Genomic DNA, 11,976 nt, shown 5'->3' with positions numbered 1-11,976 from the left:
AACCCATTTCACCATATTTGTAATTTATGGAATGGATCATTTACTTAGCTAAATTAATATTATAAGTTATGCTCCTTCTTGGCACATAAGCTAGCCTGATTTTGGAGTGCATATTCCACTAAAGGAGGGTTTTACTTTTACCCGATTAACAATGATCTTCATGAATCATGACAATCTTGCAAGGGAACATGCATAAACTAATTACGATGAAATTGACTAAAAGATTCAAGCGAACAATTGACCAAATCCTTGGATAAAATAATGCATGGATACCATCAATCCCTGAAACTTTCAACTGTGGCATCTCAAAGACAGCTTGATAACTTCTTCAGACACATCCAACAACAACAGCCTCAACTCGTTTTCTCCGAAACTATGAAAACCAAAAACAACTCACAAATATTTCGCGGCCTAATCTAACAGTAACAGGAGAAGGGCTTTTTATAGAAATTTACCACTTTTAGCTTGAGGATGCTTGGATCATCACAACAATGTCCATCCTCCAATTTAATGAAGATGATATTTTTCCATCTTCTTCGATTCATGGTAGCAGTGTGGAAGAATTTTGTGTTACAGTTACCTTTATCGATCCATAGGTTGCAGTAAGGAAAAAAAAAGTAGGAGAGTACGAGTAGTAGTAAAAAAAAAGTCAACATTTCTAGTTTTTGTAGTGATAAACTGTCACGTAAACAAACATAGAGGCGCGTGCAGCTGGGTGTTTCTCTCATGGGTCCCTCGTCTCTGCTACTGCATTTATCAGTGTTGTGTTGTGTTGTTTATAGTATCTCAACCCCACACTCCTCGCTGTTTCCCTGTCTTTGTATTCTTCGTAACTGCTCAAGTTTATCACTTTTATTTTCTCCCTCTTCTACCCTCTTCACCATTACTGCTTCATTTTCTTTGCTTTGTGTGGGTTTTCTTATTCTTGCTGGCGATGGAAGATGGAGGGTGGGTTTTGGTGCGGAAACCCCGCGGAGAAGGACTTTTGGAATCCCACATATATGGACCATGCCGAAACCTCCAGGCAGTTGAAAGTTACTTTCAGCGGGCCTGCCAACCACTGGACCGACGCAATTCCCATCGGAAACGGTCGCCTTGGCGCCATGGTGTGGGGCGGCATTGCAACGGAAACTCTTCAGCTCAATGGTATTAGATTCCAAAACCACCCCTTGGCCCTTAAATACTTTATTTAGTGAAAAAAGATGATTTTTTTATACTATGCATTTTCTTAAAGATGTTTTATCATTGATTTTCTATACGTCTTAAACATGTTTTATCATATATTTTATATATTTTCTTTGTATTTTATATTGATAATCCGTTTTTGAGAATTTTATAAGTTCGACCTTAGCATAGAATCATCTGTTTGGTGACTATGAGAAGCAGCTGAAAATTTGATATGCAGCGATGTTAATTAGTTGCTGTGTCCTAATGTGTATTAAAGCAAACTGAATTAGCCAATGTTGTTTGAATTGCTTCGTAGAGGACACTTTGTGGACTGGGGTTCCGGGGGATTACACGGATCCGGACGCTCCAATCGCCCTATCGGAGGTTAGGAAACTGGTTGACCTTGGTGATTATGCCGAGGCCACAAAAGCAGCGGTCGAGTTGTCAGGTCATCCCTCTGATGTATGTTATCTGTTTCAGCCCTTGCATAACTTTTCTTTTAATCATGTATCCAACTGCAAGCGAGTTTTGGAGTTTTTTTTTATAAATCTTATTTCCATTTGAAAACAATATTTCCAGGTGACATTTCAGGTTTAGTTATTAGAAAACAGTTCTAATTTAAACTGAACATGAAGCTTGAACATAATAGTACCACAATATCCTTAAGCTGAAGAGACATGCTGGAAGAGGGACTATAAAAATATTTGTTGCATAGTTCTTGCATGTGAATTATCTAATTTACTTTCTGTATTCTTCTTTCCTAAGAGCTTCTACTTATAGGAAACTTTTGAGCTTTGACTTAAGCTTCAATGAATTCTTACCTTGTGCAACTCATCAAGTTCGGGTTCGAGCTCTATATTCGAGTGATCTTTTTGTAATGATGAAGGTTTACCAGCTGCTGGGGGATATGAAGCTAGAGTTTGATGCTTCGCATATGAAGTATACAGAAGGCTCATATAGCAGAGAGCTTGACTTGGAAACTGCAACAGCAAGGGTGAAATATTCTGTTGATGATGTCGAATTTACAAGGGAACATTTTGCGTCATATCCTGATCATGTTATAGTAACGAAGATTTCTGGAAGCAAACCGGGGTCGCTTTCATTTACAGTTTATCTAGACAGCAAGTTACACCATCATTCGCAAGCAAATGGGCGAAATCAGATTCTAATGCAAGGAAAGTGTCCCGGTAAAAGAATTCAACCAAGAGTTATTGCAAATGGGAATCCAAAGGGAATTCAGTTTGCTGCTATTCTTGACTTACAAATTAGTGAAGGAGGTGTTTCACATATTATAGATGACAAGAAGTTGAAGGTTGAAGGTTCAGATTGGGCTGTTTTGCATCTGGTAGCTTCGTCTTCCTTTGATGGTCCATTCACCAAGCCCTCAGATTCCAAAAAGGATCCCATTTCAGAGTCTCTCGATGCGTTGAAATCTATAAAATCCTTGTCATATTCTGATCTTTATGCCCGACACTTCGATGATTATCAGAATCTTTTTCATCGTGTCTCTCTGCAGCTTTCAAAAGGTTCGAAGAGCAACTTAAGTGATGACTCTTTGGAGATGAATAAAGTTGAATCTTCTCCAAAAAATTCTTATTTCAGTAAAAGCGAAGATGGTGCAGTTTCAACTGCTGACCGGATCCAATCTTTTCAAACAGACGAAGATCCTTCCTTTGTGGAGCTCTTGTTTCAATACGGTCGGTATTTGCTTATTTCTTCTTCACGACCAGGAACTCAGGTGTCAAACCTGCAGGGTATTTGGAACAAGGATATTGAGCCAGCATGGGAGTATGTTTTCAACACTCTTAAGCACACATTCTTGGTTCTAGACCAACAATTTGTTAGCCCCTTTCATATTTTGTATATATGAGTGGAACAAATTTGATACAGTTATTGCTTACGCCATTATGATATCTCAAAAGAAGTTATTACCAACTAAAGACACTTAAATTTCAGTGATATGTATATCTGGACTTGATGATATTTTCCTCTTTTTTCTTTGTCAGTTGTGCTCCTCATCTCAATATTAATCTGCAAATGAACTATTGGCCATCCCTTTCTTGCAACCTAAAAGAATGCCAGGAGCCTTTGTTCGATTATATTTCGAATATGTCAGTCAATGGGAGTGAAACTGCAAAAGTAAGTTTCTTTTGTTATTTTTCTCTTCTGCAGGTTGATGTGGTGCATCTAAAATTTAGTTCAGGACTACTCTTTTAGATATGGGATTCCCTTTTATTCTTTTAAGCTTGTCGGTGATAACTTCTGAAGAAAATCGTCTTTCTACTTCTCAGTCTTAGTTTTACATAAAATTTTCATGTTTTCTCATCTTGAAATCATCAAATATTGGCCCCCAAAGCTACCGAAATAACTATTAAGCTTGCCATCTCTACTATCTTTTTGTTGTCCATGAATGATTTTCCTTTTATTTTTGGGTTTTATGCATCTTATGCCTTCCTGTATCATCCAAGCGTACACTTCTTTATTTGGTCGTTGAATGTTGCAGGTGAATTACGAAGCAAGAGGTTGGGTTGCTCATCAAGTGACTGACATATGGGCAAAAACATCACCAGACCGAGGTGAGGCTGTATGGGCTCTATGGCCAATGGGGGGAGCATGGCTCTGCACTCATTTATGGGAGCATTTCACCTATACAATGGACAAAGTAAGATCCTTTATTTTTAATTTTTTTTGCCTTCAAATTGTTTGTTTTACACTCGAGTTTCTTGTTATCGACCTCGCTGCAAACTCTTCTTTTAAGGCATCATACAAAAATAGTTCATTGCAGTGCTGCCTAATAGCTCATGTATATATATATATTTTTCTTTTGTCTTCTAAAACCATTTCTTGTCTTTCTTGCATAATTAGGATTTTCTTCAAAGGGCATATCCTTTGTTAGAAGGATGTACATCATTTCTTCTGGACTGGATGAGCAAGGGACCCGAAGGATATCTTGAAACCAACCCATCAACTTCTCCTGAGCATATGTTCATTGCTCCAGACGGCAAGCCGGCTAGCGTAAGCTACTCATCGACCATGGACATTGCAATCATAAGAGAAGTGTTCTCTGAAATTGTTTCTGCTGCTGAGGTGAAGTGTTTTATTTTATGCTATTTAGAATAGGCCATGCTTTCTGTTTTTTTTTTATAGGAATAGGAGGTCTCATTAAAAACCTCCTTCTTAGTTGGCTCTTGTGGAAGAGGCAACATCGGAAGGAGGAAAAGAGTACCTCATCTTATTAATAAACCAAAATTACATAATCTTACATCTTACATCATAACTTCCCAAAATAAAATACAAACCAAACCTACCATAAAGCTATAATCATCAACCAATTCCCTCCTTAGCTAACTTATCTGTCTCCGAATTGCAACTCCTAGGAATCCATCTAACAATAATACCCCTGGCAGAAACTAAGGTCCCAATTTCCCCAACCAAAGTACTGAGAAACATAGGGGCAAAAATTAGTGACATAATCCAATCAACTGCTAATTTACAACCAGACTCTAGGATTAATCTTCCTTTCGAAGCCCATTCAGACGAAAGGAATAGATCAATTCCTTGTTTAATAGCCTTCAGCTCAGCTAACATAGGAGGACCAAGACCCACCGCTATAGAAAAACGAGTTTAAAATATGGCAATTCGAATCTTTCAAGACTCCACCAATTCCACCCTGCAGCCCATCACCTCTCATTGCTCCATCAACATTGAATTTAAAGAAATCTATAGGAGGTGGAGACCAGTAGATAGCCTTCTTCGATTTATAGGAAATAGAGTGAAATGTATCTGCCAACGTTGGATCTCCTACAAGTATATCAACCTGAATATTAGCATTAGGGAATTTCGCTAAAAACCATTTAGCTAATCTAACCCTGGAAATGAAGAACAAAGAAGAAGTGTATAGTTTTCAATTCTCAAACACCACTGAGTTCCTAGCTTTCCATAAAGACCATAGAACGACTCCTGGAATAAACTTCCAAATAGTAGACTGCTCCCTTAGATAAGACCAGGAACAAAGAAGGGAAGAAGGTTCTTGAGGCATAACTGAAGAGATATCCCATAGTCTTAGAAATCTGTACCACAATTCCTCTGCAACCGAGCACGAAATAAACAAATAATGGATTGTTTCCTCATATTTATGACATAAAGGACACAGAACATCTTCTATCGAACTCCCTCTTTTATTCAATTCCACTCTAACCGCCAATTTTTGATGAGTAATCTGCCAAAGAAATGTTTCTACTCTAGGAGGAGCCATTCCAGACCACACCCATTTCTTCCACTGAAAAGGAGTTCCCATTCTACTTGAAATAGTGAGTCTACCCGATTTTGCCAAATACACACCTTCGCCTTTCCCCGACCAAGCTAGAAAATCCTCCATAGATTCATTCAAGACAATATTATGAATCAAACTCATTAACGCACACCACTGCTCAAACTCCCAATCACAAAGATTTCTCCTTAGTGTAATATTCCAAACCCATCCATTATTTTCAAAGGCGCCAAATTCAGCCACTTTACCCCTTTTATTAGTAGAAAGGGCAAAAATCCTAGGAAATTGTATATTTAGAGAAGATCCATTGACCCAAATATCATTCCAAAACTCAATTGACCTACCGTTCCCCACTTGTATCTTCGAGTTGGACCTCAAACACTCTCCAATCTCGTCCTTTTTCTCATAGTTACTCAGAATCCCTCTCCATAGCCAAGAATCTTGAGGAGAAACAGCTTTGCCTATTGACAAAGATAACGTACTGATATTATGCAAACAACAAATTAATTTTTTCCATTGAGAGTCTTTTTCATTTGCATATTTCCAAACCCATTTCCCAAGCAAAACTCTATTAGCCAAACTCAAATCCAAAACTCCTAAGCCACCTTCTTCAAATGGTTGACATACCATATTCAAATTCACCCAATGAACTTTTTTCTTGTCTGAAACTTCACCCCAAAGAAATCTGGTCATTGCTGAATTTAGTTTCTGATTTACCTTCCCCGGAATCTTAAAAATAGAGAGGTAAAAAATAGGTAAGGATGACAACACCGATTTTACCAACACTAATCTTCCAGCCATCGAAAGTGAAGCTGCTTTCCAGCCTGCTAATCTCGAGTAAACTTTCTGTAAAATGGGCTCCCATAATAACTCAGAATTTTTATTCGCCCCAATTGGTATCTTTATATGCTAATTAGTTTCTTAAAAGGCAGATCTTGGGAAGAAAAGACGATCTTCTAATTCGAAAAGTCCGTGAAGCTCAGATGAATTTGCCACCAACAAGAATTGCTAGAGATGGTTCCATTATGGAATGGGTATGTCAACATCTCCCGATCTTTGTCGAAGTTCTTTTTTCTGTGTTCTACAAGGTAGATGAAAATATTCCTTGCTTTTCGAGCAGGCATTGGATTTTCAGGACCCAGATGTGCATCACCGACATGTATCACAGCTTTTTGGCCTGTTTCCCGGGCACACGATTACTGTTGAAAAGACTCCAGACCTTTGTAAAGCTGCTGATTACACCCTCTTTAAAAGAGGTATATGTGTGAGAATGACTTCATTGTGAACATGCATATCTTTACAAAGAAGAAATGAGTCGCAAAACGTTGACATTTTTTCAGTATACTTGAATTAGTAGTTTTTTTTATGAAAAAATCATTACCTGAAGCTTATATTACGTTCATTTTAAACACGCCATCTTCAGAACTTCAATAACTACGGACTGATGGATTCTAGAACCACTAATCTATGCTGACTGTTGCATTGGTATAATTAGAACCTTGATGACTGCGGCCAGTGACAAAATGAAGATTTGTATTGTCTTCAACTTACTATGAATATATTTTAGGCAGTCTACTTACATTAGTCTGAAACAGGGGAGAATGGTCCAGGGTGGTCAACAGCATGGAAAACTGCTTTGTGGGCTCGTCTTCACAACAGCGAGCATGCTTATCGCATGGTCAAGCATTTAATTAGTCTGGTGGATCCAACTCATGAAGCTGACTTTGAGGGAGGACTCTACAGCAACTTGTTCACTGCACATCCTCCTTTCCAAATCGATGCCAATTTCGGGTAAGCAGCTTTCTTTTGTTGTTAGTGTTATGGAAATAACAGAAGTTTAGTACTGTGCTAGTATCTAATATGCAACTATACACCAGATTTTCAGCAGCAGTTGCAGAAATGTTTGTTCAAAGCACCATGAAAGATCTTTACTTACTCCCCGCTCTTCCTCGGGATAAATGGGTGAACGGTTGTGTGAAAGGGTTGAAAGCACGTGGTGGGGTGACAGTCAGCATCGGCTGGCAAGGAGGAGATCTCGAGGAATTCGGGCTTTGGTCGATGGAACAAAATTCTGTCAAACGAATACATTATAGAGGAACTACGATAACAGCAAAGATATCAGCTGGAAAAGTTTACAGCTTCAATAGACAGCTGAAATGCGTGAAGACATACCTGTTGTAGGAAGCGGTTTTTTAGTGAACATTGAGATAAATGCTATCTCCATTTTGAGCAGTGCATTTGTTCTGCTACTCCAATTAAACATGGGTTCTTTTGTATACTTTGTTCCATTCATTTCGCCAAATCGTTCTACGTTATTTCCCCTCGTTTATTCGCCACTTGTCCTGGCCATTAGCTGATGAGACATAATATTTTTTTCTCTTTAAGATTGTAGCTTTTGGCGTTCAATTATGACTTGATAAGTTGGAGTTATTAGTAATTGCCATACCAAAATCATTTTGTTATTTTATCTAACAAGGATGAAGAATCAACAATCCATATTCCATAAACCAATTCAAGGAACTCTTCAAACTGTGACTTCGATTCTAAAATCAAGGCAAACACTCAAGTCTTAACAAATTTTCCAAAAGCATCTCAATGGTCATCAATGGTAAGATATCGCACCAAGAGTGGAGACTTTAACTCACCAGATTATCAACATCTGATGAATCATCATCACTTTTTAACAACGAAATCCTTAGCCACAGCTTAAGTGAAGAAACATTAAAAAAATGATTAGAACATGAAAATAAAATTGCATTGGATCTGACAATGAATCTATATAAGAAATAAAAAAGGCACCTGCATATTGCCTAGGACCTGTAGAATCTGATTCACAAGTCTATTTTGGTTCTCCAAGTCACATCGGACATTCCTTTATACGTAGCTGCAAGCATTACCTGTATTTTCTTAAAACACACCGGTAAGCATGATTGAAATGATGATCTGGAAGATTAATTGACTTAACCTCACTCAATTTTCAAACATTACATAGCCCAAAGTCAAGTGGAACACTCTGAAGAACCAAGACAGTCGATACATGACCATATTTTGCAACACCGCCAGTAATGATACATAGACAGAAAACTTCCGTCATAAACACATACAATCAAAGGCCTCTTTGTTTAAGGACCATGAAACCTTTATTAAATTACAAATGGTAGGTAATGTCTGGATCCTGTAACGCCTTCCATCAATCTAAGCCCAGCAGTTTCTTCAATCATGATTAGACTTGCTTCATGGCTGCAGTAACTTCACTAATAGACACAAATTCTCGCCTTTTCTTCAGGAGTGTCTTGGCCAACTCGAGAGCCTGTCGCTCACAATCTGCTCTTATGCCTGCTTCTTTAATTGATTCAAAATCCTCAACATGAGCAACACCAACAATTCTCCTGGAAGTCATTAGAACATAAATGCATCTAAACACAAGGCCCATAGCATATATAGGAAAAATTCTAGAAGGAGGTTTATTCCAAGACAAATGCAAGCCAACAGACTGCCATAGACAAACACTGGCAATTATGAGGGCAAGTACTGAAGAAAAAGTAGAGGACCTCACCTTATCATCTTAGCAGCACCAAAGCCGAGTGTATCGTGGAACAATTCCTTCATATATTTTTCTTGTACAAGCTTCTGAAGCTCAGGGTTGTTATAAATTGCTGGAAGATAAGCCTCCCCAAACCCATTCTTGTTTTCGTCCCAAAGCGCAGTGAACTTTTGGTGGAAAAGATTCCATGTATCCTCAATTGTCTTCAATAACCACTCTTTGTATATCTGCATACCAATATGAAGTTCATCATTTCTATATATTACTTCAGTATATATTTTTAAATAAAATGAACATTGGAAGTCTTCAATATATATAATTGATGCTCTGTAGCCTGAAAAGCTATATGTGTGATGCATGCATATGTATGTACACAGACAAATATATAAGCAACTCCCTCGAAAGTTTCATGTACAAAGATATGTGTGCCTTGGGATCCACATTTTTCATTCTACACATCAGCAATCAATTTATTAGGAAATCTTGAAGGAAACCGACAGAGAATACCAATTGATTTGAAGACACAAACGTGCACTTCATTTTATCATCTTCTTATATCTGACCAATATCTAATTTCCTAAGCTCAATAGTAGGTCCTATTATATTTGGTACTATAAAACATTTCTGCGACATTCCTAATAACTTGCAAAAGCAACATGTCCTACAGACAATGAAACAAAGAGAACCTTATTTTGAGCTACAAATGGTGATGCCAGAGAGAATATTTTAAAAATAAAGTTGCAAGATATGATAGCGTTGTCATTGAATATATGACTGACATAAGTAGCTAAACAAGAAGATTTACGACAAATATTAAAGCTTAGCTTCCAGCATATATTAAAGCAGTACACACTAAAATGGAACTATGTCTAAAGACGAAAAATTAAAACGACAAATATACAGGACAGTTCTCACTAAACAATACGAGAGCAACAAAGGACATACTTTTCTGTCATTCCCTTGATCAGCATGTCCATCTTGCGCAAAGAAAGCTAGAATCAAGTTTCCAATAAAAGCACCAATATCAAATCCCATTGGTCCATAAAATGCAAACTCTGGATCTATGACTTGAGTAGAATCACAGGTAGCCATCACAGAACCGGTGTGAAGATCTCCATGAATAAGAGCCTGAGCTCTTTCACAGAACCTATATAGAGGGATGTTTAATAACTTGAACAATAAACCATATAATTGCACTCAGTAGCATTAAAAAGAAAAGCAACCATACTTAGATTTCAGTTCAGCCACTTCAATTTTCAATACATTGTCCCCCCGCACAGCCTCAGCATCACGATCAAGATAAGGTGAAGTCCAAAGGTTATATTCAGATATTTTATATGGGTCAGAAAAAACAACCTGCTCAGTGAGCCTGCATAGTTCCACATTCCCACAAAACTCAGCCACTGCACAACATCAAATGCCGATTCATTAGCATAATATCTGCAAGCTTCTAAATTTCATCAAATTAGACAATAATATTTTCTTTGAGCTATATACATATATACTTGTTCCAAATGGACTAGTGGAGGCCAAATGACAAGCTGATAATTATGCTTTTTTCTTGTTCAGCAGAAATGGCTCCGTCCAATGATAGAAGGTTATAAGTTTTTAATAAAATATATTCTTGCAGCTGCTAAAATTGCACTAAGGGTTGATGAAACCCTGTTCAGGAAGATATGATAATTAGGAATATATTAATAGAATGCCAGAGTTAAACATACCCCCTCACATTTCCTCGGTGTATAGACATCATTGGAGCAACGATTTGTCAGATATAACAGGTTATAATAGCACTACCAGCAAGCTTACACAGCTTTAATACAATTATAACCACTTCCTGAACTCCCAACAGTTCGGTATGTTTCATCAAATATGATTCTTTAAACAGGGGCGTAGATATAACATAACTTTGTTCTAAATCAATGCTGCAACCAAATATGCCATAATGAAAACAGAATCTAAATTCACGTCAACCCTAACTTCCAAATCCCAAATGTACTTGCCAAAACAGCATTCAAACTGCACCGAAAACGAACTCAAAACATAAGAACACTGAAAAAGAAAATGCGTAGGAATCCGTTACCTTCACGTTTGTGCTCTGTAGTTGACCGAAATAGGAGAGAAGTGTAGTAAAGAGTCTTGGCCATGTAATCTGACATATGCTCTGCCAACAGTGGATACTCAATCCCAGCAATCAACCCTTTTCTCAAGATTATATGGGGAGGCTCCAAATATCGCATTCCAATCAAAGACATGGTACGGTCAAAGTGATAAACTTCAGGAACATGTTGAGGGCATAGTCCACCATGTGCTTTTAACGCCGTCGCTTCGAAATATGCCCGTTCCCTAGTCATCGGCCAAGATTCACCAATACATCGTATGTACGGAAGTGCCTGTATTCTAACACTTTTTACATAAAAACTAGAAAACTCCCCATTTCATATTTCAACCATTTAAAGGTATAAAAGGAGAAAAGGAAAGAGTGAAACCTGCTTGATTACAAAAGAACCAGAAGGGGCAACGACGATGTAGACGAAATTAAGATTGCCATCCCCAACTTCCTTGATCTTTAAACCATCGTAGTTATCGCCGATCTTGGATGACAGAGACGGTGTCGCTTTAATGTATTCGATGAGTGAGTTCTCTTCCAGAGGCCTAAACTCAGAAAACGCCATTGACTTGTTGACTTGCTTGTTTGAGGCAGTCTTTGAGAGGTTTAAGAAGAAGATTGAAGGAGAGATGGCGTAAATTTACTTCAGAAAAAGTAAAGAGGCGATTTTAGCATCGGGGAATATTTTATAGGGTAAAGTACTCTCGTCGATCCATAATTTTAGCATCGGGGAATATTTTATAGGGTAAAGTACTCTCGTCGATCCATAGTTCTAGCATCGGGGAATATTTTTTTAAAATATTTTATATCTTTAATTATAAATCGTTATTTTATTTATCACAAAAATATTAGTACCGTTAAAAATAAAATTCACATACTAATCAA

At 37.7% G+C, this 11,976-nt stretch overlaps 2 protein-coding genes across 2 annotated transcripts; one reads left to right on the top strand and one right to left on the bottom strand.

Annotated features, from left to right (window-relative positions):
* Positions 1-886: 886 nt before the first annotated feature.
* On the top strand, positions 887-7,718 carry LOC120120814 (alpha-L-fucosidase 2-like). The gene is made up of 10 exons (XM_039140353.1): positions 887-1,146; positions 1,484-1,629; positions 2,054-2,955; positions 3,174-3,306; positions 3,671-3,829; positions 4,033-4,254; positions 6,370-6,471; positions 6,558-6,693; positions 7,033-7,228; positions 7,315-7,718. Exons 1-10 carry the CDS (start codon positions 942-944, stop codon positions 7,616-7,618), a joined length of 2,505 nt encoding a protein of 834 aa, XP_038996284.1. The 5' UTR covers positions 887-941; the 3' UTR covers positions 7,619-7,718.
* Positions 7,719-8,483: 765 nt separating this feature from the next.
* Positions 8,484-11,820, bottom strand: LOC120120815 (methylthioribose kinase-like). The gene is made up of 6 exons (XM_039140354.1): positions 11,471-11,820; positions 11,065-11,374; positions 10,210-10,384; positions 9,927-10,128; positions 8,994-9,208; positions 8,484-8,826 (listed from the first exon to the last, which is right to left on the bottom strand). Exons 1-6 carry the CDS (start codon positions 11,654-11,656, stop codon positions 8,661-8,663), a joined length of 1,254 nt encoding a protein of 417 aa, XP_038996285.1. The 5' UTR covers positions 11,657-11,820; the 3' UTR covers positions 8,484-8,660.
* Positions 11,821-11,976: the final 156 nt, after the last annotated feature.

The sequence above is a fragment of the Hibiscus syriacus genome, unplaced genomic scaffold (genome assembly GCF_006381635.1).
Source record: "Hibiscus syriacus cultivar Baekdansim isolate YM2019G1 unplaced genomic scaffold, ASM638163v2 tig00110348_pilon, whole genome shotgun sequence".
Taxonomy (NCBI): domain Eukaryota; kingdom Viridiplantae; phylum Streptophyta; class Magnoliopsida; order Malvales; family Malvaceae; genus Hibiscus; species Hibiscus syriacus.
This window is presented reverse-complemented; position numbering and strand designations above follow the sequence as displayed.

What these genes read in the sequence shown, in the direction of transcription:
- LOC120120814 (XM_039140353.1), top strand. Translation starts at nt 942, where the DNA reads ATGGAGGGTGGGTTTTGGTGCGGAAACCCCGCGGAGAAGGACTTTTGG. An exon ending in AAATTGTTTCTGCTGCTGAG is followed by an intron (nt 4,255 to 6,369) that starts GTGAAGTGTTTT and finishes CTTAAAAGGCAG; the next exon opens with ATCTTGGGAAGAAAAGACGA. An exon ending in TTACACCCTCTTTAAAAGAG is followed by an intron (nt 6,694 to 7,032) that starts GTATATGTGTGA and finishes AGTCTGAAACAG; the next exon opens with GGGAGAATGGTCCAGGGTGG.
- LOC120120815 (XM_039140354.1), bottom strand. Translation starts at nt 11,656, where the DNA reads ATGGCGTTTTCTGAGTTTAGGCCTCTGGAAGAGAACTCACTCATCGAA. An exon ending in ATCAAGGGAATGACAGAAAA is followed by an intron (nt 9,209 to 9,926) that starts GTATGTCCTTTG and finishes ATTGGTATGCAG; the next exon opens with ATATACAAAGAGTGGTTATT. An exon ending in GGTGCTGCTAAGATGATAAG is followed by an intron (nt 8,827 to 8,993) that starts GTGAGGTCCTCT and finishes AATGACTTCCAG; the next exon opens with GAGAATTGTTGGTGTTGCTC.